The sequence below is a fragment of the Lepidochelys kempii genome, chromosome 11 (assembly GCF_965140285.1).
Source record: "Lepidochelys kempii isolate rLepKem1 chromosome 11, rLepKem1.hap1, whole genome shotgun sequence".
Lineage (NCBI taxonomy): Eukaryota > Metazoa > Chordata > Testudines > Cheloniidae > Lepidochelys > Lepidochelys kempii.
The window spans coordinates 9,589,281-9,615,317 of NC_136390.1; the positions used below are offsets into that span (position 1 = coordinate 9,589,281).

At 43.7% G+C, this 26,037-nt stretch overlaps 1 protein-coding gene across 1 annotated transcript in view; it reads right to left on the bottom strand.

Moving 5' to 3' along the window:
* Positions 1 to 26,037, bottom strand: part of CLASP1 (cytoplasmic linker associated protein 1) — a 267,031-nt gene that overhangs the window by 223,396 nt on the left and 17,598 nt on the right. Inside the window, exon 2 of the mRNA XM_073305074.2 lies at positions 20,055 to 20,540. Coding sequence (XP_073161175.1) covers positions 20,055 to 20,249 — 195 coding nt within the window. The 5' untranslated portion in view covers positions 20,250 to 20,540. The remainder of the gene's footprint in view (positions 1 to 20,054; positions 20,541 to 26,037) is intronic.

A 26,037-nucleotide genomic window follows, 5' to 3' on the forward strand; every position in this document is an offset into this window, starting at 1 on the left:
GAGGAATAGAACCAGTCTCTCAATCCCATGCCTTAACCATAAGACCATTCTTCACCCCCAGACCTGAGCTTCATTGATTTTCTTTTTTTCTCATTAGGTCCTTCTGCATTAAGAAGAGGAATTTCCCCACTGGGAGGCAGAAGGACTGTACCTGGATGCCCGTCCATCAGTAAGGTGTGGTCTTGGGTCATTTCCGTTGGTGGATAACAGGATGACCCTGTTTCTCTGCCATGACAAGACTTCCTGTTTTAAAGGCTTTACTCCTGGCAGGATAGTGGCTCTGCTCAGCCCATCTGCCAGCATGCTTTTTTCCCTGCCACATGCTGTGCCTTTCTGGAGATTAGGAGACTCTCTGCCCACGACAAGTTCTTAAGGCTTCATCCCACACATCCCCCGCCTCTCAGTTGTCAATGGCCCTGCCATGGATTGTCAGAACACACATCCTTTTCCTCGGGCCCTGGGCAGAACAAAGGGAGTGCATGGAAATATCTAACGGGTTAGCCCAATAAGTGTAGTGACTTAGTCAGGGGTCCCTCTGTCTCTTTATCCAATGATTTCCAGTGAGATGTAGTACCTACACACCACCAGATCTACTGGCAGGATTGTTCCCCATCTGGCAACTTGCCCCTTCAGGCATTCTATCAGCATGCCTGAAACAGAATTCTGCATCCGTATCCCAGTAACTAAAGTCTCTCAGGCACTTACATACACCTCAAAAGGGAGTTTCACAATCTAAAGATTCCTGGCTTCCACTCTGCTGCTCAGATCAGGCTCCCCCTTCAGGGCCTAATCCTGCTCCAACTGAACTCTATGCAAGATCTGCATTTGAGTTCAATGGGAACAGAAATGGGACTTTTAAAAAAAAGCACTTTTTTTATTTAGGACTTGATCCTGAGAGGTGCCCAGCACCCACACTTGAAGTAAATAGCAGCTGAGATCTCTTTGGATCAGGCCCTTAACATATCATGGAATCATCAGTAACACCTAAATCTAAGCAGCTTTCCTGTCACTGAGAGGGGTCCAGGCACAGCGAGAACTCTGCGGTCAATTTCAATCACATTGAACATCTCTGCAACACAGTAAAACGCCTCATACTTGTGACAGTTCATTATCTAGCAGCAGCTGACAGGTTCTAATGAACTTTTAATGATTCATGAAAGCTTTCACGTCACCGTACATATCTTACTGTCACAGACCGTACATATCACACGCTAAATTACAGAAAGCAGGCTTGTGTGTTCGGAATGAACTATCCCAGGTTCCCTACAGATTCTCTGGTGACCAAATTATGCTGCATCATTGACAAAACGTGTCCCTACAGCCAGAAGAAGCCGTGGTCTATGCACAAAGCTGCAGCACGTAAAACGAAAGTGTGATTTTAAATTGATTTAGTAAAACTAGTGCAAAAGTGGCGTGTACACTTCAAATCAATTTCAACTTGGTTATAAACCTGTCTTGTTTAAACTAAGCCAATAAGCCACTCAAACTGAAATAAGAACATTGACAGGGATTTTGTACCAGTTTCAATGAACTGGTCTGAAACCTGATTTAAGTTAAAGTGGTGCAGTTTTGGTGTTTAGAAATGGCCTAAGGGTACCCTTAAATGGCACAGACCCAATTTTTGTCTTTTAACTCCACAGTGCCAGGGTGCCTTGGCCCCACCCACCTCACCTTCAGCAGCAGGCTTGGAAGAGTGGGATGTGGCCAAGGCAACCCTGCACTATGCTGATCCTCGGCTGCATTTTTAGCCCCACTCGGCTGTGACAGCAGCCCTGAGGCAGGAGAATCAGTAACAGCAAGACCAAGGGAGCAAAATTACTTTTACAATCCCTTTATCTCCCGCTCTCTTCAGATGGCCCCCAAATCCACAGTATCCACACACCTCAAAAGCATTAGTGGATTTATCTACCAACACCCCTGTGAGGTAAGGCAAAATTATCCCCATTTTACAGATGGGAAACTGATGCAGAGAGTGAATAAGTGACTTGCCCAAAGTCACACAGTGAGCCTGTGGCAGAGATGGGAATTGTACCTTGATCTCCAGCACCCCATCTAGTGCCTTACCCCCAGAATAATCCTGCCTCAACTCCCCAGCCCCAGCTTGTGCTCTGTGCACTTGGGTTTGCAATGCCCTGCTCTAACCATGTAGTAACCTGCACTGCAGCGCAGTTTGGTGCAGAAGCTACTGACTAGTGTGTGTTCCGGCTGCTAAGTATTCTTTGAATCACAGAGTCAGAGACCATTAGAACACATTAATCACCACCGGCAGCCTAGCCATGAACATTAATGTGTTTTACTCACATCAAGTTACCCCATTGTCTGCTCATCTCAAAACCTCAGTCGGGGGGAAAAAATGTATCTGGCTAGTGATCAAGGCTCCCATTTCAGTTTTTAAAATGTATGCACAGCCTTTGAATGATCTGCTGGATTTTCTCTTTGGAGCTTTTTCCACACACAGACGAACAGGAAGAAAACACGCAACAGATTCTAAATGGGCCAGAATTTGTCAAAACTCTGTTTTCTTGTTTTGATAACCTAGACTGTAATCTCTTCAGGCAGGGACTGTGTCTTCGTGTATGTTCCTGTAAAGAACTATGCACCTCAGCAGCAGTACAGGAACAATGAAAGAAGTCACTGGCTCTATGCAAATTACCAAAAACTCCAGTTCCGGAACCCCTCTGTAAACATGCATGATTGTTACTGTGACTTGTTTATGCAGCAAAGCTTGCTCCATTTCGGATCTGGTGTTCAGCAAATTTGGATTTTGCTGTTGTAAACCCATTGTTTTACAGTCTGACTAACTGAAGCATAAGGAAGCATTTTGTTCAACATCAGACATGGGGAGCTGGCTGCAAGCTAGATTCAAAACCAAGCCCTTCTGTTTTAACTGCTAGATCACTCTCCCGCTGTTATCCATCAAAACTAAATAAAAACATATGGATTGCTCCTCAGGGGATCACAGTGGTGGAGGGTTTGGCTGGCTTGGGGGATCAGTAACAGAATACAGAGGCTGCCTTTCCCATCTAGGGCACATTTTTAGACTGCATGCGTTCAGGGCAGGAGCAGTGTCCTCCTCTGTTTGGAAAGTGCCTAGCACATTTTGGGCAGTACTGAAAACTAACCATTATTGTTAAGGTCACAGACAGTTCAGAGAGACCAAGAGCCATTCCCATCTGATGGCTTTTCAATGCCTATATGAACTCAGTTTGGTGGTCTCAGGCTGTATCCCAGAGGGCAAGTGGACTCATCCCATCACAAAACCCACCACCAAAATGGAAGCTAGACACAAGACAGACATGGAAAATGCATTGTCCTCTCAACCCTGAGCAACAAGCCCTGCTGGAGGGCAGCATAGGGAGCCTGTACTGCCTCTGCCTAGGGTTCGCCTCTCCTGTACATTAGAGGATTTCCTTGACAAGGGGCATCAGACTGGCATCTTTGGCCAGTGCCAAATTCACGCTAAAGGTCAAAGGAAATCAAAAGGTGAGTGTGGAACCTAATGCAAAAAGCTAGAGGGACCAGGCAGACAGACCAGTGCGGATGTCTGACTAGTACCCACTCCATCTGATTTCCTTTTTTACACACCCCAGTTGGAACTTCCTTAGAATCACACTTGCAAAGTCAGCTAAGCCAAAGAGGACCAAGACACTCTTATATTGGCATAAGGGCACCCATTCATGGAATTAATCAGGAACAACTGTGACGCTTCCTAGGGCTGAGGGGCACCTCGCCGCCGCCGCCACCACCACCTCGTCTATATACGTTCCCAGTGTAGACCAGCCATGAGCAGTGATCTTCTACTTGTGAAGCAGGCCCACTGGCAGCTTACTTCTCAAGTGAAAGATGCAGTTTCTCTCTGGGACGGTCTACACTGAAAAGTTACATCCTCATAGCCACAGCTCTCAGGGCTAAAATCCATGAAATCTGTGAAAAATCCAGACCCTGAGACACAGATAAACTGACTAACCCCTGGCACAGGTAACAATGGGTTGATGGAAAGGATTCTTCCATTGGTATAAGCGCTGTCTACATAGAAGCACTACAGCCGTGCAGCTGCAGTGTTTCAAGTGTAAACAAGCCTTTGTCTCTACAGTTATAGCCCAAACCTCCACTGTTTGCACTTGTCAAGAAGCTAGCCCCCGCTGCTGGGGTTTTCCTGTCCAGGGTCTCCCTGGGAAACTGCAATCACTTGATTAGCACTATGCTCAGACTGTAACTGGGTACCCATTGTGAAACATACAATATTCAATTTACATGTAAACAGACAGGTAGATAAACATCTCTTGCCCTGTTTCTCACCTTTTCTGGTGACCAGCCCGACGTCACAGACCATAGGAACATAATTTTCAGTGTGTGTGTGTGTGTGTGTGTGTACAAGGATTATGAGGACTAGTGTGACACAGGCTTTCATTAAAGTCCTTACACAATGCTCTTTGGCGAATACGTAAGACAGACCCAGGGGATCCCTGTGACCCTTATGCACCCCTGTGCCCTCTGTTTCGTGGCACCAAGCCATCCCTAGATCACAACTCTATGCACAGACAAGCCTTCACTGCAGAAAAGTTTGAAAGGAACCTGCTTTTCCCTGACACTAACCCAGGACAATGCTGCGGGGTAGTGTGCAGTGCTCACGCTTCCCAGCAAACTCTTACACAGAGAGAGACTCATTTCCTGCTCAGCTTCTCATGGTTCAGCAACCTGACATATGGGCTCTCCCTAGCATTGCCCTAAACAAGATATAAGGGAGCTTGCAATTGCCTAACACTGTTAGGATACAATACTTTTCTTTCTAATTCGGGGGGAGCAGCTGGGCCAGATTCTCTCCGCTGGTGTGGCTGAGAAGTGATTTGCCCCATGCTTTCTTTCTACACTTAAACTGGATACTAAATTCTGTGGGATTTGTGAACAGGGAGAAAAACAGACTGATTGAAATGGTGTTTCCTACTCCAGCCCTCTCCTGCTGCTGTCCTGTCATACAGCATTAAGAAACTTTCCTTCTGATGCCGCCTTGCTGAGAAGCTTCCATTCTTTCAAAAGAATTTTCTCTGTGTAGTATAGAAATTTAGAGAGAGAGGAACATGCTGGGTATCTGGGAATTCCCTCTCCCTCACAGTAAATGCATGTGTACTAGTCTTGCTAGCCACAATAGAGTAGGCAGAAGACGCTACCTGGCTTACCAAGTCACACCTAGGGCTTCCCACATGTATTTTGCCAGCTGTGGTTCCTGTGGTTTCCCCATAAATGGCCATGACAAAACTACACATCAGGTTCTGGTCTCAGTTACATTGCTGCAGGCTTAGAAAAGACTTGATGCCCAGAAGCCCAAGGGCTCTCTGGGCAAGTGAAAGCACCAGGTTTTCAGCCTGATGGAGCCTAGGAGCAGGCCGAGTGACATCATGTACAACAGCACTGAGCTGCCTTAGGAGCAGAGACTAGAGACTGCCAGCCAGCAGGAAGCAGAGAGGAGAAAGAAGATCCATTCCAGAGGAGAAGGCAGATGAAGCTGGGAGGAACTACATGCCTCCTATCTCCATTAAACTCCCATCCTGGGACTGCTCCTCTGTGTGAGCCCACTGGGTCTTCCCAAACGTCCTGTTCCTCCAAATGTCCTGCTGCTCATTAATCCTCAGTACAGGTGGGGAGCTGCAAAAGCACAATGCTAGCACCTTGTCATCACACAAAGTAGTGAAGGAAGCAGACACTGCTCCTAGAATGGGTCTGCAATGGAGACAGGAGTGGGGAGGCACTGTCTGACCTCCCTGCCCGGCTTCTTAGCTATCTTCTGCTCCATGAGGGCTTGTGCAACATGGTGCCTCGTGCAACATGGTGCCTCAGAGAGACCATGGACTTCGACACTTGAAACACTGCAGCTACGCCACTGTAGTGCTTCAGTAGACACTGCTACACTGACAGGATGGGTTCTCCGAGTGGTGTAGGTAATCCACCTCTCCCCAAGAGGCTGTAGCTAGGTCAATAGAATAATTATTTCAACAGCATAGTGCCATCTACACCAGGGGTTAGGTAAACTTAACTACATTGCACAGGAGTGTGAATTTTTCACACCGCAGAGCAACATAACTGGGTTCACCTAACTTTTTAGCGTAGACCAGGCCTTTGCCACCTTAGGCTACTCCAGTGAGAGGCAGAACAAGAAGACTGCCTAGCTGCTCTGGAAGGAGGGACTGGGGTGCTAAACCCTGACACCGGTTTGGCTGCCATCAGCCTGAAAGATGAGAGGATTCAGAGACACACCCATCACACAGACTGGTGGCTATCACATCACCAGTGTAACAGAGCACAGAATCTGGCCCCATAGCTCTACTCAGGATGGATGGACGTTTTGGGGCTGAGGGCTATGAGAATGGTCTTGTGACTACAGCTCAAGAATGGGAATCAGGAGACCTGGGTTCCACTGCCAGCACTTGGTGTATAGTTGCGATGGTGACTGGTGCACTCTAAATACAGAGGTTAGGTAGAGGAGCTCTGCAATATGCAAGTCACTTTCAGCTCAACACGGTCCCTTATTTTGGGTGCTCAAGAGATACCATGGACCTGACTTTCAGAGATGCTGAGCACCTATTGACCTTACTGGAGTTGTTGGTGCTTAGTGTGAAGTTACACCCCATATTCTTCATGGAAATATTGTTATGATATGAATATGGCATAACTAAGATATGCTTTATGCAATATGGGTCATGTGAGATATCATTGGAAAGGTTATGATTTACTGAATATGTTTATCCAATCTGTATGCATGTATCATTTCTGTATCTGAAGTTAGGAATATTGTCTATGTAACAACAGCAACTGTAAAAAGAACAGGAGGACTTGTGGCACCTTAGAGACTAACAAATTTATTAGAGCATAAGCTTTCATGGGCTACTGCCCACTTCATCAGATGCATAGAATGGAACGTATAGTAAGAAGATATATATATATATATATACATACAGAGAAGGTGGAAGTTGCCATACAAACTGTAAGAGGCTAGTTTGTATGGCAAATTCCACCTTCTCTCTGTGTGTGTGCGTGTATTGTTGTTGTTACATAGACAATATTCCTAACTTCAGATATAGAAATGATACATGCATACAGATTGGATAAACATATTCAGTAAATCATAACCTTTCCAATGATACCGCACATGACCCATCTTGCATAAATATACACACACGCACACAGAAAAGGTGGAATTTGCCATACAAACTGTAGCCTCTTACAGTTTGTATGGCAACTTCCACTTTCTCTGTATGTGTATGTATATATCTTCTTACTATACGTTCCATTCTACGCATCCGATGAAGTGGGCTGTAGCCCACAAAAGCTTATGCTCTAATAAATTTGTTAGTCTCTAAGGTGCCACAAGTACTCCTTTTCTTTTTGTGAATACCGACTAACACGGCTGCTACTCTAAACCTGTCAATTACAACTGTGGGTATACTTGGGAAACACCCACCAGACAGTAAGCAATCACCCTGATGGGCCATTAGGAAAAGACAATGAGTCTTTGAAGACGTGGCTCTCCCATCTTCCTGGAGTTCCTTTCTGTTTTACACTTAGATTTTTAAATCTTTGGGGTAGGGGCCATCTTTTTATTTTGGGTTTGTACAGCACCTAGAAAATGGGGTCCTGGTCCACGACTGCTCCTAGGCATTATGGCGACACAAACAATAAATAGCAGCAGTTTGGGAAGGGTGCTCCAGGAATAAGGAAGTCATGAAAGAGACCGAAGGTGCTGATGAAAGATACAAACGAACAGGTGGGTGAGGCGGCCATCACTGGAGAGGGTTTGGGTCATGCAATCAACAACAAGAACAGATGAGTAGAATTGTGAAGGCTCTTTAAAGGTGAACAAGAAGCTTGTATCTGATGCAGTGGAAAGGCTCACAACAGCAGTGGGACATTGTCAGATTGACGAGCTGGTTGACGACATGGGAAAATGATCTTGACAGCAATGTTCTGCATGAACTTGGAGGGACTGGGGGAGGAAGGGTGTCAGGTAAGTCGGAGAGGAAGAGGACAGAAGGGGAGTTTTAGCTGTCTGGACAGAGAGAAAAGACCAGCTTTTGGAAAAGTCCCCATGGTCCATTCCATCTTTTCTCTTATTGAAACTGTGAGATCGACAGGGAGGAGCTGCGATTTTCTTACCTGTGGGTACCACACATGTGCAAAGGCACTACACAATAGCAATTTACACGGAACTTTACACTTGAAAAACATACACAAGCAGACAGGAATGGCTTAATTCATGATCTAAACCTAATGACGAAGCTTTCCACAAACCTAGCTAAAATTTGAAAGTTGTGAGCAGTTCAGTTTTCCAAACTGCAGTGATTTATTCTGCATAAGATTCCTTCTTAAGGACATGCAGTGTGTATGTGTACATAACTGAGTGACAAAGTAGTGGCCCCTTGATCCCTCAGTGTACATTGCAATGATCCTGCTGCTACTAATTTCTCACATAATTAGGCTGGGCAGAGTTTGATTTTTATTTTGTATCATTTTGGTGGATAACATCTATATTTATTTTTAACTATTTTTCTCTATTTAATTAAATGAATTATTGTTTGACCCCGCCCCATGACAGCAGACTTTAATATTCAAAAAGTTAAACCTTTGTAACCCTTGAAACACAAAATTGTTAACATCGTATGTCAAAATATACAAAGTATATTAAACCAAGCTCTAATAGGTCCTCAAGTAACATTTTTCTTATTTTTCATATCTGTAAATTTCAGCTACTCTATCATCAAATTAACAACTGTCTTGGTTGTTGTGTGCACAGTGAAACTGGCGTTTACTGACATTTATCAATAAAAATCTAATCCTTCCAAGTCTACACATAATTAAACAGGAAAGCTACACTGCTATCATGCCCTGTGATCTTAATTGGGAAAGCCTGGGGACTATTGTAGTATACACTGCAGGATCATTCCACCCACAGCACTGTAACTTTACGGATATAGGAGTGTGCATGTACATATGTTGACTGGTAATTGTTAACCCCTTTATCTCAGGGCAGGAAAAGGATGCAACAGTATTAGTCACGCCAACTCTAAATAGCAGCAAAACTCATATTGCATTTTCTTATTCCAACGTGAGCTAGTTAGAGAACTCAATGCATCTCTACTCTGAAATACAGAAGTTCTGGTTCTGTAAGAGCCTGCCTCAAACAACCATCCTGCTGATATGCACACACGAACCATCAAAAAACGGCACATGGGTACGCCTCCAAAGATTACTTCAATGAACAGCAATTATTTGAGCACATGAATGGTCAAAAATGAATCCCTCCTAGACTGTTAAGAGTTGAAGCTCCTGCCATACATCATTTGATATGCAGTTATCCCTGGTTTTGCAATAATGCTCCAGATAGACAGGAGACCTCTATGTCAGCTGCTATTAAGTGGATGCAGAATCCTGAATACTCAGGCAAACAAGTATGTCATTTTTTTCTGGAGATGTGCTAGAATTTTGTTAATTTACCAGGACTAATTCAATTAGCAGAACGGGCTGATTTTTAACATAGAACTCATTTCACTGAATACCCCATTCCTCAGATGACCCCGGTAGTTTCAAAGTATGTTGGATGTAAAATATACTCTTTCTGCTAAATGGTATTACTGGGTTTTCAACCCTTGAAGATGCAGGCAATAGAGTATTATCTTACATTGGTATGGCAGCAATGCCATCATTAATGTTATCATGCCACTTCCACTTCCTGGACTAGAACCTGCTAGACCTTACACATGGAAGCATCTCCATAGATTTCAGTGGGACCACCTGCAAAAGAAAGAATGGCAGAATTGGCCACAACAACCCTATTTTTCAGTCACTTATAAAATTTCCTCAAAAAGTTCCCACACCTGGTATCTGCCCAGGAGCTACTTTTTAAAAAGTTTTATTTAAGGCCCAATCCCGAAGTAGTCTCTCAGGCAAAACTCCCAGGGGCACCATGAAAAATTATCTTCTTTTGCCACACTTGGATCACTGGGAATCTTTGCTCTGGTACTTGGATAACTCAAACGCTGCTTTGTTTTAAAACTCCATGCTTGGCACAGACATATTCCTGAATGAGGAATACAGCAGGCTTTGCTTCGTTGGAGGAGACAGGTTCTGGAAAGAAAGTTATGGACAGAGTTTGTGGGAGGTGGGTTCTGCTTGGGGAAAATAGGGACTAACTGGAAAAGCGCAGAGCATCTATTTCCACTGTATTCCAAGTCTTGCTTCCTGCTGTGTCTAAGTCTTACTAAAAAGTGTATAGATAAACCCAAACATGAACAGAGAGTTGTATTGTCTAGTAAATAGAAAACAGGACTATAATTCCAAAGGACCATGGAGGGGGGTGTTAATTCTGACTGACAAACTGTTTAACCTCGGACCTTGACATATATACAGGATATATATCTCCAAAACATCGCTATCTGGAAGCCTCAGATAGTGTGTGATATTCTGTCAATGGAAGGGACACAGAAGAGCCAGAATCAGGCCTGTAGCATGAGAGTGTGCGCCCTTATCCCAATCAGTTTACAACTCAAGGCCCCAATCCTGCAAAGACTTGTGCACACACTTAACATTAACCACATGTGTTAGGCTTTTGCATGATTGAGACCTAAGAAGGTCAGAAACTTACAAATGAGCAGAAAACAGCTGAATACACCACACCTTCGCTAGAACATGCATCTATATAGCACGAATTCGCATATAACGCGGTTGCGGCCATGAATCCCAAATTTATTTACTTTAATTGGAATTCATTTTAACGCGGTCCCAGCGTTAACATGGTACTGTGCATGGATCCCAAATCCCACATTCAAGCGAGGGTCCGGTGTATATCCATTTTTATTCACATAGTTAGGGCTGTGGGTTGGTTTGTTTGGGTTTTTTTGTTTTTGAACATTATAACTAGATAAAGCCAGAGCCAACTGGCTGCAGCAGCAAGCAAACCCAGTCATGGTTAACTGGAGGCATGAGGTGACAACGTATTGAGATTTGAAGGAAGAGTTCAAGAAACGTGCTCCAGGCATGAGGGAGCACACGGAAGAAGGTGTATAGATGTTTGCAGAAGCTGACAAACAGGTGAGTGAAGCTGGTACTGCTGGTGGAGTGGAGGGGGCAAAGGGACACTGTCAGCTGAACACATTGTATCTGGCAGCTAATGAAACCTCAATTAACAGGAAGCCCCACAACACCATTTTTATAGTCATCTATCGGTGCAGAACAGATTAACAAGTCATTAATTCTGTGCGAATAACCGTGCTATTAACCCTGCCATTGTGGCTGAACTCCACCTCAGGTAATGACATTCTGGCTCCAAAGAGTCATGGTTTCAGCGGGATGCAGTATTCTTCACTTCCTGCCCCGGTCTTCCTGTGCACTAAGAACCAGTGGGACCAGAGGCACACAAGCCAGTCGAGTGACTTGGCACTTAGAGGACTGCTGAGTTTTACTCCAGAAGTAGCTGCATTTCAGTGGTGAGTAAAGTGACTCCTATGCCACCTAGTTTTTGTACCGATGTGTAAGCCGCTTTAGGACCCTTTGGGATGAAAGGCAGCATTTACCTTTAAAATAAAAGAATAATCTCACTAATCAACGTCAGTGCCTTTAAGGTAGTTATACTGTTCTAAAATAATCAACTCTACTGGCTATCAGTGAGCTATTTTAATTGGAGCATCAACATGGGAACATTTGAGGTATCTTTTCCTGTCAATTCACTAACTAGGCCTTGGGGGGGGCGGGGGGGGGTGGAATCAACTCTTACTGACAGAGAATTTAAGGGCCTGATTCCGAGCGGGCTTTAGTATACACAACTTACCATTGGAACAGGCCATCAATTAGGGCAAAGTTCTCTTCCCAGGAGCTCAACCCTACCCAAACAGGAAGGGCATAATATCTACCACACCTATCTGGGAGCAGACTTGTACTCTATTTCAAAACAGGGTCTCGAGCTCTCCCCAGCCTCCTTCAGGATTCCGTGGGCTACTCCCATCCAGATTTGATTTCCTAACACCTTGGCAGCTGAAAAGCACTGAAAAATGTTGTCTGGTCTGCTGAGAATCACAGCTTGTTTTTCCACCTTCTGCAATCAGCACATCCATAAGGGACATGAAAGCTATAACACTTTAGTATCGCACTGTGACAATGCTCCCCACCTCCCTATCACAAGCAGCCACTGAAAGAAAAATTTCCTTGTTGTAATGTATATTTGACGTTAGCTGGGGAGTTAAGCAAAACCCATATGAAAGACCTGCTTCAAGATTTGGCATAATAGGCTACTCTATTTTTTGTCTTGAATATGAAGGGCTGAAGCCAATATTAAATCTGACCTGGTCCAGCTGCTAGAGCTCCAGTATACTGCATCACACCCTCCAGTACACTCCCCATACTGTTGATACCAACGGATAATAGCTGCTCCATAACTGGATCAGATTACTGGGCAGAGTCATAGCATTAGACAGGCAGCCTAAACCACAGGAACCACACAAGCAGCGGTGGAAGGAGAACTGACTAGACCAACTGGTACACAAAGCGTTTTTGGAATTAATTATTTCCATGTCCAAAGGAAAAATATGTTGAATCAAACACCTGCTACCTATAGCATAATGTCCCCTACTGTGGGCAGCTTTATAAACAGAGGTAAGGAAAGACCGGTAACATGTCATGGTGGTGGCATAACTGCTGAAATGGAACACCAAAAAGCGCACTGGCTCCAGAATGGCTTTTAAGCGCAACTCAAAGTGTTGACTGATCTGTAAAGCCCTCAGCCTCTTTTCAGATGGACTCCTACCCCGCATACAGTAGCTGCAGTAAGCTCAAGGCACCTTTGCTAGCAGTCCCAAGCAAGAGCCTGGATTCTGTCAACAAAGAGCTATGGAACATTCTTCCTCCACTGTCCACATCCACGTCTCTCGCTCTCCATGGCACACTATAAGGTCCATCCCAGGCTTTTGCTCTAGAGGTAATTATGGATTCATGGTTATGAGGCCTTTCAGGGTTGAAATCATTCAGTACGTTCTGGATGTTTTTGGTCTTTATATATTGTCCAACACCCAAAGGCCGAAGGGCTATTGAATATGACTGTTCATAAACCGTCTGCAATCTGCTCTTTCCACAGATGACGAAATGGTCTCTCCTCTCCATGTGCACAAGATACATTGAGTAAAGTGCACCTACCAGAAGATTACATAACTCATAGTCTTAAACACAGGAATGATTTCCTTAAGTCAAAGTTTTGTCCATTGAATTTCAACTGAAAAAAAGAAAGTCATGTTGTAGAGAGCACACACACACTTATACCGAGCAATCAATCAACAGCTTAAGTTATTTTAATGGACATCACTTTTAACTAAGCCTGCACCATCTGTTCTACCCCTCAGTTACAAAGGCAAACAGAACATTATTCACAAATACACAATTAAAAAAAACAAAGACATGTAATTTAGATGCATGCTTATTTTTTTCTATTCAACTAAGCAAGATCTTGTAAGGTTTCAGACAAATCGAGGTGGAAGACTGCTCCCTCTAACACAATGAATCCTTGCCACAGCAAACAGAAATTCACCACAGTATTTCACTATTTGTTTATTTCAAAAAGTGTGATGCTCTGCAACTCAAGATATCTACTGGGACTTAAAAAAAAATCCAATCAGGAGCTCTGCACACAAACAATTCAATAGCAGGATCTTGGTATACAACTCAGCACAGCTCATATCTTCTGTTCAAAACCGTATATTCTGGGTTTCATTAAACAGGACAAACTATTCAGTCATTTAAAACAAATAGTGTATTTTATCAGAAATTTGAAATCAAAACACTGCTGAAATAAATTATCTAACTTAAGCTGATGAAAGTAAGGAAATTCAAAGGAAAGGGTTGCATCTTCTTCATAAACACCCATCACAGCTCTTAGGAGTACTGGGGCAATACTTTTCAATTCTGTTCCATTTGCTAGACACAACAGGCTCAGCTAGAGAGTCAGAGCGAAGGCTGCCACAGTACTCTTCGCTGCCAGGAAGTCGGATCCTTTGAGGACAGCTGATGCCTCATTAAAAAAAAGGGGGGGGGGGCATTCTATTTAGAAACCATTTGAATGATGCTATATTTGTGGCCCAATCCTGTGGATAATTAAGTCAGTAGCAAAAACCCCCACTGGCATAAATGGGGCTAGGATCAAGTCCATGGTCTGAATTTTCTTTTGTTGTTTGCTTGTTTGTTTTCACCAAGAACATCTGAATTACGTTTCTTTATTTCTCCAGGTTTCCTCTGCTTCTTCCTTTAATTGAACCCAAACATACATTCCTAGCACAATCCAAAGCAGTTCATGGAATGGCACAGTTCGCTACGCAGCTAACTTCTCTGCAAATATAGGTGGCCAAAACATGCCAGCAAAGTTCACTATCTCACTGTGCAATTATCTGCAGTATGTTGTGCAAGAATAATTTAATGTGCCAAAGGACTTTCACAGAAATAAACTGACAGAAGAATTGCAGTACAGTGTAACTACCTACTCTTCCGGAGGTGGATTACCTACACCGACAGAAGAACTCCCCCAGTTGGTGTAGGTAGTGCCCACATTGAAGCACTGTAGCTGTACCGGTTTAAGTGTAAACATACCTTAAGATTTTTTTTCACAGAGACCAAAGAACAGCCAGTAACAACTTTTGGTTGATGCAGGCTGGATGTTGAACTGTCAGCCTAGGAAGAATCCAGAAAATGAAGTGGCTGATAGAGGACTCGATGAATAAATTAAAGGAGGGTAAATGTAAATAATGCAAATCAACATGAGTTTATGGAATACAGAGCCTGTCCGACTAACTTGATATCTTCTTTGATGTGATTACATGTTTGGTTGATAAAAGACTGGCATAATATACTTTGACTTCTGTAAGGCATTTGAGTTGGTACCACATGATATTTTGATTTGAAATCTAGAATGATATAAAATTAACATACCACAAATTAAATGGATTAAAACTGGCTAACTGGTAGGTCTCAAAATGTAATTGTAAATGGCCAATCATCTTTGAGATTATGTATTTCCAGTGGGGTCCCACAGGGAATGGTTCTTTGGTCCTACACTATTTAACAATTTTAGCAATGACCTAGAAGAAAATATAAAATCATTTCTGATAAAGTTTGCAGATGACATACAAATTGGGGGAGTGATAAACAACAAAGAGGACAGGTCAGTGATTCAGAGTGATCCGGATCATTTGGTAAACGGAGCGCAAGCAAACAAATTGTGTTTTAATATGACTAAATGTAAATGTATACATCTAGGAACAAAGAATGTAGGTCATCAATACAGAATGGAGGACTCTATCCTGGGAAGCAGTGACTCTGAAAAATATTTGGGGGTCGTGGTAGTCCCAAGCAATGGTCGTTTGTTCCAGCTTTCCTATGTTGTGTTTTAGACACCGGCTAGTTCATATGTAATTCTCTTTACATAGTACATAAGAACATAAAAGAGTGGCCATACTGGGTCAGACCAAAGGTCCATGTAGCTCAGTGCCCTGTCTTCTGACAGTGGCCAGTGCCAGGTGCCCCAGAGGGAATGAACAGAACCGGTAATCACCAAGTGATCCATCCCGTTGCCCATTCCCAGCTTCTAGCAAACAGAGGCTAGGGACACCATCCCTGCCCATCCTGACTAATAGCCATTGATGGACCCATCCTCCATGAACTTATCTTGTTCTTTTTTGAACCCTGTTATAGTCTTGGCCTTCACAACATCCTCTGGCACGTAAGTTATTAAATATGCAGTGTCTCTGTCCCCAAAGATGTTCATCAGCCGCAGATCATTAGGTCTGTGTAGTCACAGATTCCCACATCCACTAGCTGCAGCAGCATTAATGACAATGCTTGCTAGGCAGTGGAGAAAGGGAGGCATTGGACAGGGTCCCCAAGTGCCTTTCTTCCTGGGGACATCCTTCATATGTACACTTTGATAGAAGATTTTCAGACCTCATGAATTGCTTTAGAGTGTCTTCTACATTTCACAAAGGCATGCAGCAGTTTGTTATCTCACTTGTGGAGAGCAGACTTGCCGATTAAATGCTGTACGATCAGTTTGGGTATTACACTATTTTATGCATGACACTTTTATAGCCTTTGACTGGAGCAATGCACTCCCTTCCCCCAGCCACCACTCTTTTTTGCTACAGCCTTCTGACAAGGGTGGTGCTGTACTCTTGCTGATGCCAAAGTGAAGGATTCCACAAAACATTGTGTAGACAAGGCCACAGTTTTTTTTTTAAAAAAAAAAAAATGCTTGAGCACAATTAACAAACAGCTGAAGCCTGTGCACTCCAAGAGGGAACTTAAATCCTCTCCTAAAATAGATTTACTCTTGTTATGTCGTTGACAATTGGGACTCATTGTTCTGAATTCTGAATTGGGCAGCCTTGTGAAAGTCACTTAGCCTATGGGTGCTGATATTTCCCCAATTATCAAATGGAAATATTGGGCTGCTGACAGGCTTAGTTAAAAGCAACAGTGCGTGCAGGTCACAGCCATGAGTAAATCAAACAGCCATGCTATTTGGATCAGTTACTCTAATCCCTCCTAAACTTGAGACCATCCTTTCTATTAATGAAATGTTAAGGAACAGCCATTCTGAATTTCTGTTTCCATATAGTCTCAGTCTTTGGTCTAAATAGACACTTCCAGACTTGGGGATGGAGCAAGAGTGAGAAATAGACAAACACACTGTAAATACGGGCTTCTTCAGCAGTGACCAAACACGTCCAGTCTAAATCTCCAGGTGGCTACTCGATGGTAGTGATAAATAGCCACAGGTTATTTAGAAGAGTCCCTGGAGTTGATCAGATATCAGGAGCACCCCCTAGCCTCACTCACACATCTAGTTATGTGCAAGTAGCACTGAGCAAAGGAACCTGAGCTCCTATGATCCCTCCAAGCAGCCAACAAGGAGGGAGGTAGTAATTCAAATGCAGGGAGCCACAATAATATACTGTATGCTATTGCGCAATATTTACAACTAGGTGGTATGCTGCGATGGTGCAGTTTGGTGAAGCAAACATCCCAACGCACGTACCACTGAGCTAAATGCTCTCCAGTCTCCATCTCTATGCGAAGGGCCTTTGTTTAATTAGCAGACATATTCCATAGATAATTCATGTTATAAAGTACTGTGAATGCTAACCATTAGCTTCCATAACACTTAGTGACAAAAACTGAATGTAGTCCCTGCCTCAATTTATATAACAAAGAAATTTACATATTTCAAATGTGAGACTATCTGGAGGTGCAATGACCTATTTACCTTTTCTGCCTCCCTCATCCCCATGAAATTCCTTGCTGGAAGTTGAGAGAATGCACATTTCAAGGGACCAATTGTAAAGAAAAAAAAAAAGCTACTGTAACGTGTAAAAAATATACATCTTTCTCTGCATTTAACTTAATGCTGAACTTGGCACATCTTATGTATCTATGTAACCTGTATCAATTTTTAAAACCCCTACAAATAGCAAAAGTTTGATAATAAATTCAAGTTTACAGTATCTGTGAATTCCATCTTCAATAGTAAGATGGCATGATAGATGAGGAACCACTTAGCAAGACGGAAAAAGCATGCTATACTCTCACATAACAGTACATCATAGGTTTCAGAGTAACAGCCGTGTTAGTCTGTATTCGCAAAAAGAAAAGGAGTACTTGTGGCACCTTAGAGACTAACCAATTTATTTGAGCATAAGCTTTCGTGAGCTACATCCGATGAAGTGAGCTGTAGCTCACGAAAGCTCATGCTCAAATAAATTGGTTAGTCTCTAAGGTGCCACAAGTACTCCCTTTCTTTTTGCAATAACAGTATATGTTCCCCATTAGCAATGACAGCGCACACACATCAGGATGTCTTTGTAGTTTGAACCAGAAATGATATTCCACTGACTTTTTAAGATAACTTCTGCATGCTAAGGGTGGAAAGAAGTTCACCTTCCACCACAATTGGCTCAGTGCCAGACCAAACTTACTCAAAATTCGGTTGCACAAATACATACAAAAAAAGGTGTAAGGCATAAAAATGCAGCTTGTTGGTGTGTAAAGTATGGAGAAGTGCTGCATTCTTGCACCCGTTGCCAGATCAACAGTTCTGTGAACACAAACAGTGAAATGGAGTTGCGGAAAACACTGAACTCTGGATCACCTGCAACTGATATTCCAGGCTCTCCATAACGCCAAAGGACACAAATAATTCCAGAGTGAATCATGGTTAATTTACTCAAGGCTCTGGGTCTCCATAGGAGTTTTTGATCTCATTCTCATGAGAATTGAGCAAAGTCCTCTAGTTATCCACAACAGAAGCACCATAAATTTCTCATACGGGCTGGCCAATGTGTTTCAACCCTGATTTGGGGGAAACCTATCCTTGGTCTCTGAGACTCCCCCAACAAGGAAGCTAACTAGTACAAATTGTAATGGTAACACTTGTTCACTTATGTCAGGGTTCCTTCCCCACTCTGAACTCTAGGGTACAGATGTGGGGACCTGCATGAAAGACCCCCTAAGCTTATTCTTACCAGCTTAGATTAAAAACTTCCTCAAGATACAAACTTTTCCTTGTCCTTGAACAGTATGCTGCCACCACCAAGCATTTTAAACAAAGAACAGGGAGAGAGACCATTTGGAGACGTCTTCCCCCAAAATATCCCCCCCAAGCCCTACACACACCCTTTCCTGGGGAGGCTTGAGAATAATATCCTAACCAATTGGTTACAAAATCATCAAAGACCCAAACCCCTGGATCTTGGAACAATGGAAAAAAATCAGTCAGGGTCTTAAAAGAAGGATTTTATTTTAAAAAAAAAAAAAAGGTAAAAATCATCTCTGTAAAATCAGGATGGAAAATACTTTACGGGGTATTTAGATTCAGAACACAGAGGATCCCCCTCTGGGCAAAACCTTAAAGTTACAGAAAACAGGAATAAACCTCCCTCTTAACACAGGGAAAATTCACATAAAACAAAAGATAAACTAATCCGCCTTGCCTGGCTTACCTCTACTGGTTGCAATATTGGAGACTTGGATTAGGATGGGTTGGAGAAGATGGATTTCTGTCTGGCCTCTCCCAGGCCCAAGAGAGAACTCCCAGTCCCATAAACAAAAGCCGCCTTCCCCCTCCCCAGATTTGAAAGTATCTTGTCCCCTTATTAGTCCTTTGGGTCAGGTGCCAGCCAGGTTAGCTGAGCTTCTTAACCTTTTACAGTTAACAGGTTGTTGCCTGTGGCCAGGAGGGATTTTATAGCACTGTATACAGAAAGGTGGTTACCCTTCCCTTTATATTTATGATAGCTTAGACAACCAACTTGTTACACAAAGGCCAAATAGGTCTTGAACAGTGGTGACTGATTGCTATGTAGAGTTCCATGTCCTATCCCCCAATGACATCACTACAAATGGTAGCAAATTCCAACACAGAAAGCTCATTTAGCCATTGTATTCACTCTTCAGCTATTTAGTATAATATACATGGACATGTTGTATTATAAAAACAGTTAATAACGTAAAACTCACGTTAGGTGTTGTTCAATGCAAGAGTGAAAGAATACTGGCAGCTTATATGCATATTTTACAATAAAATCAAGTATTATATTTCAAATATATACAGCACAAATTCATTAATTCCTGTTAACAATGGGACAACTATTGGAGATGACCAAATCCCCCAAGTAAATGAACAAGCTACACAAACAATCCAAGTTATCTCATTGCAAAACGTAACCTGGTATTCAATTTGGGAAAAAGCTTTGTTGTGATTTAAAATACAAAATATTAGTACATGTGTTTGTTAAAGTAATGAAGTCTTAGTACCATGGGACCTTCCCTACAGCATCAGCTACAAAATCTTTATTGAGAAATGGGGTGAGAACAGTGGGTTTAGTAGGACTATGATGAAGTCTGCAGAAAAAGTGAGAATGAACAAGACTCTACTACGTAACTTTCATTTAAAGGAAATTCCTTACAAGTAAGACAATATGACTTGCCAGACTGAAGCAGTATTAGACTCTAATCACTTTTCCCCAAGCAGATCTTACCTTGTAATTGCTGGAATTTACCCAAGAGGTGGCAAGTCCATCAACCATTTTATCCAGCATAGTCTGATCATGTTCAAGATCAGCAGACTTCTGTTTATCTGAGAAATAATCTATCAACTCTTGGCCAACCTGAAGTCTCTTTCCAACGTCTTTCTGAAGCACCTGTGCTAAGCAATACTCCATACTGGGCTCCATGGTGTGCTAGAAATACAGCACCGGCGAGAATAAAGCTAGAGGGCAGTAGGTCTGAGAAACCCCACTATAAATGTATCCTGTAGGTCGCCTCTTTGTTTGATGAAGGTTACTGAGGGCCTGGGTTTCAAAGATGCAATTCTGGGAATGGCAACAATGCACCATGTGTGTCTGAAGAGCAGCTGGCAGGATATTAAAAGTCCAATTTAAATAACTAGTAATAGATAAAGCTGTGAGTGGTGCAGCAATGCTGTACTATTGGGTCTGGAATATTTCCTAGTTCAGCAGTCCATTCTGCAAGAAATGAAATAAGACAGCATTTTAGGTTAAACAAATAAAATACAAAGAAAATCAAAAGCATGTCACAAAATAGGTTATTCATCTGAGGGACATAAAGATGTAATAAACCGGATACAAATGATATAGCCAGGATTTTTTTTTAAACAGACAGCATTAGGTAGGTCAGGACAAAGACCTTAGGTTATGTTTCAAAAAACGCAGTTCTCCATCAGTCCCCTGAGAAGCAGCTCTCGTGATAGATCCAGCAAATCTGGGTCTCAAAGGCTGATGAGAATTCAGTGTATTCTGTCTGTCCCCAAAGGTAGAGTGATGATCCCATGATATGGGCCATCAGTCACTGAGAAAGCGTGTCTGTTTAAGAAATGAGTACAGAAAGAAATTTGGATCTCATTTGACTGCTAACTTTCAACCATCACTACCATCAGAATCTGTATCATACTTTAGGCCCTGTCTAAAATACAGATAAAACAGCAGGAGCCAGAACCACAGACAGCTAGCTTTCGTTAATATGATGCAAACACTGTCTCCAGGGATCAGACTATGATGAGCCACATTACAGCATGGTTTTGTAAACTGGCTAACCCCGTGCAGCCCTCAATATGCTGGCCTGGGAAACAGCTTTAGCCCCTTACTAGCATAAATTTTAAAATGGGGTTTAGCTAATACTGGCTGAGATGTTCTGTAAGCAGGGCCATAAAGGAAACTCAGGGGCCAAACTTTGCTCTCACTGGGGATTTATAGCAGCGTAATCCATGGCACAACTCTGGATTCTCATCTCTGTAACAGAGCAGAGTGTGCCCTTAAATGTTCCTTTTCAGCAGGGCTTTTCTGCATCTTAACACAAGCTGGTGAAGTATGTCAAGGAACCTCCAGGCTAATGCTGCTGACTGGAAATCTCGCTTTACAAGCAGCTGCAGCCTCTCTCTGCCACTCCCCCTCCATAACTAAATGAATCATCCCCACTAGCCCAGGGAGCACGAACCCCCCATGCCTGCCCTTTAGCTTCAGTCTCCCACATGCAACTGTTAATGGCGGAAGCCAGCATCACTATGTATAATTTTCCTGAGGTGCTCTCTTTACAGGTGCCACTCTCCTTTAAAAAGAGGAGGTGGGTAAGACTCTGGGATTTTTTTACTTTCTAATAATAACATCCAAAGCTAGAAGCCTGCCCTACTTTCTGCACTAGCACAAGGAAAGCAGGTCAGACTCAGTGCACGGGAAGGGGGAACCGGAGAAACTGCGAAGTAGAAACCTTAACTGGAATGAATCTACAGGCACAAGTTCACTCAGCTCGAAAGCACTGGGGTAGGAAACCTAACTGCTACTGGTTTGAACAACAGGACCCTGGCAGTCAGTTTTTTACTTTTGAATAGCTGATGGCAGATGACATACAAAAAAGCATAACTTGGAAAACAAGAATAGACCTTACAGGCTATTTCTCAGATCATTATTCCAGTTCCTCTGTCTCTGCCTAATTTACAAGCTGCCCAATAAGAGATATTACCTCACCCACCTTGTCTCTCTAATATCCTGGGACCAATACGACTACGATCCCACATACTTCTTACAAGCAGACTTCAAACCGAACTGCTAGACATAGTCCAGTGCCTTGTGGAGCCTTTCCACGCCTGAGGACTCCCAGCCCCATTTAACCACAGCCAGACAAGGGCTGGGTGTCCCTGCCTCCTGCACTTGTCTGTGTTGCTCTTAAATCATAGGAGAACAGAGGTCACCAGAAAAAAAAAAAATCTACCCCAGGATGGCAGCAAACAGCACTTTTTTAAACCTTTTTATGGCTGTTTGGGGTCTCAACCCAGTTCCCACTGGACAAGTGTCTTCCAAAAACTACCCGTTGTGGGGAAAAAGGTCCAAGACTGAAAAGGCCACAGGGACAGAACTCCCCTCTCGCCCCTTAAAAATGGCCCCTGAAGATCAGTGCTGAAGTGTGGCATTTCTCACTCTTGCGGTCTGTGCAGTACTGTCAGTTTCTAAGGGCTTATTTAGGGCTTCAGGGCTTTTAATCCAGCACCATTCACAAGCAATAAGCATCCATTCCAACACCCCTAGGACTGGCCCTAAACTTGCACCCTTTCAAATGAAGAGTTGATAGCCGTTATGATTTTGCAAGGCTCTGATCTGCCCACTTGCTCAGTGCAAGTTTTTTTCAAATGGGAGATTACTATGCTGGTGACAGAAAATACTAGTATTTTAAAGGGTTGGGGGGTATATTTTGCACTAGTAAGTTTAACATAATTCTGCCTTGCACAACCGTGTTTAAGTCTGTGCCAGCTGTGTAGTCACTGATTTCATACACCTAGAAATCATTGACCACTGAAAGCCCCATGTAACAGCTTCAGGTTGAAAGGAGAGATCCACAGGAGTAAAATGAAGACCAAAACATAGAATACAACCAAAATGCAAAATCCGCAAGCAGAACTCTGAAACTAAGGTTTCACCAGCTCGTAACAAAGCTCTTTGGAGGTCTCTCCGTATCTTCAGTAAAATTGCCAGCACAGGGAGGCAATCCAAGGCTGCTAACCACAGTCCCTCTTTGTCTAGATGCTTCTGGGCAAGGCCTTTCAATTTGGTTCACTGCATTTGTGACCTTCCTTTTTGGATTTTTTTTTGGGGGGGGTGCTATTTAGCTTGCACAAAAACTAATTTTTATCTGGGCATTGGGCCCAGTTTTGATTTCAGCTTTCAAATCTTGAATAGTGTCTCAGCTACTGTAATGGGAAATTGAATAGACCTCTTACTTTCAAAACCCTTTTCTAAAGGAGTTATTAGTTCCAAACTTAAGGACAGCCAGACCTCCCTCATAACCTTAAATCTTGACCTCTACACCCTCCCATTATCATCTTTACAATGAGGATATTTACCTACTCTCTTCCCCACCACCCTCCACTAGAATGGGGCAGCCAATTCACCATTTAAAGCACTCTGAGTTCCTCCAATGAAAGGCACTAAAGTATCAAGCGAAGGTGTTTTTCAATTGTGGTAGCTCAGCCCAGTTACATACGTTGGAATTAAAAGCCCTCTTCAGGCCTGTCTACATGGGGAAATTGTTCAGAATTGCTATCACAGAATACAATAATCTGAATTAGCTCCTACTGTGGACACTATTCCAGAATAATTACTCCAGTCTGGAAGTGCACTAATTATTCTGGAATCAAGTGGCCTATTCTGGAATAGTGTCCACACAGGGAAATTGACTGGAAAAGTTTTGACCTGAATAGCTATTCAGGGCAACTTCCCATGTACATGAGCCCTTAAAGCTTGTTAAGATGCAAACTACCTACTTCAAAGGAGTATTAGCTGGCCATGTAGCCAAGGTGAGGGAACCTAGGCCTTCAAAATGTTAACCTGCATCATATTCAGTGTTAGTGCAGCTGTGTTGGTCCCAGGATATTAGAGACACAAGGTGGGTCTCTCTCACCAACAGAAGCTGGCCCAGTAAAGGATATTACCTCGCCCACCTTGTCTCACTAATGACCTGCACCTTTTCAGTTGTTAAACTAACTCGAGTACAGTAACAACTGAAAGACATCAAGCCAAGACCCAGATGTTTTAAGCTAATTCATTTAAAACTAACAGTTTTCCTAGGAATGGCTTCTTTTTAAGTCAGGGTAAGATTGTCTAATACTTCCGTGTTTTAGAGAATGAACGTGTGTTAAGCCAGATCACATTGCAAGGGATCGCACACTCCTCAGCATATGTAGCCAAGCTCACTGCACACACCAGGACACCGTGCATCCCTCCATTCCCCCCACTCTCCCATCCCCCTCTATTTTAGGGACTCCCTACAACTCTCTCCCAATGTCCAACTGGCAGGTGTTCTGTGTACTCCCCGGATCTCTCCTGCTCCCATACCAGGGTCTCCCGTTCCCCCACACCAGTGGCTGTGTGCACCCTCATTCCCACTTCCCCGATTCCTCCTTTCATCCCACCATTACAGGTATTCTGTGTGCCTTCATCCCCTCATGCTTGGGTCCTCCAGTCTCCCCCACCCATGAAGGCTCTGTAGCCCCAGTCTCTCCCATGTACCAGGTCCCCCCAAACTCTTCCCCCACCTAAGGTTCTGTGGTTTTCCCCCATGTCTCCTTGCCCCACCATTGCAGAGTCCCCTGTTCTCCCCACCATGCCAAGGCTCTATTCCCCATCCCCATTGTCCCCCCCCAAACTACATAAGGGTCCCCCCTTTTGTACATTATGCCAGGGGCTCTGTTCCCCCCCTCCCATTGCCCTCTCAACAGCAGCAGCCCCCACTCTCCACACCGTGCTAGGGGTTCTGTTCCTCACCCTTCTCCTACTTTCCCCATCTCCCCACCATGACAGCAGCCCTGTTCTCTGCCCTGACACCTGTCCCCCACCCCCCATTCTCCCCACCATGCCAGGAGCTCCGTATGTGTCTCCTCCCACCTCCAAAGTACCTTCCATCCCCCCAGATTGGAACAGAGGGGTGGGCAGATGGTGCCATCTTTTCCCTCATCTGGAATAGGTTTTGAGGAGGCAGGATTTTAGGAAGGAGGAAGGAATTAAGCCTTCTCTCCCCTTTCCCTCTGGCTGCCCTTGATGCCATCAACATATGACAGCAAGCTCCACATGTCCCCCACTTTCTCTCTGGATGTTCCGATTGTCCCCCAAATCAGTAAGCTTCTGGCCATCAATGCCTAGTCCATTCCCTGAAAATTTTGGAACTCATCAGATGCAGCGTTCAAAAATTAATACATTACATTACAAGACAAACAGAAATACCACTGAGTAAGATCTCACGAGCTTGGCCAGTAATACAATCTACCTGTGGATGCAAGTCAGTGACCCACAAGAGGAGAAGGCATGTGTTATACATGAGGACAAGGTCTTTGTATACACCAGAACAGAAAAAAGGTGTATATAGGCAAGATTAAAACCCTAGTAAAGACAAAGCACTAGGCAAAGAAAAGAGCCCAGGGTTTACTTTAACCAGCTAACAAACGTTAAAACTACGCCTGCTTTGTCTGCGCTAGGATTTTCACACTTGTCAGAGAATGCGTTTTAAAAATACCCTTTTTTCCTAGTGAAATAGTGAGCTGGGATGCTGGAGTAACAAAGTACCCCCTGGGAAAACTCTCCCATCGGCATAGGGAGCGCCGTCACCAAGTTCTACAACGGCGCAGCCGCACCGGTTCCGCTGTGCCCCTGCAGCACTGTAAATGTAAACACGCGCTAAGTGCACCAGCTCTGACTTTTATTTTTCCCGGTGGGGGCTCCACCCCCACTCCACCCCTTCCCCCGAAGCCCCGCCCCTTCCCTAAGTCCTGCCCTCACTCTGTCTCTTCCCACCCCCTCCCCCAAAGCTCCCTGCCTGCCTGCTGCTCTCTGTTCTCCCCTCAGCACCTCCCGCCAGCCGCCAAACAGCGACTGATGGCTGCTAAGCATCCCCTGTTTTTTTTTTTCTGATGGGTGCTTGATCCCCGGAGCACCCACAGAGTTGGTGCCTAGGCCTAAGTGG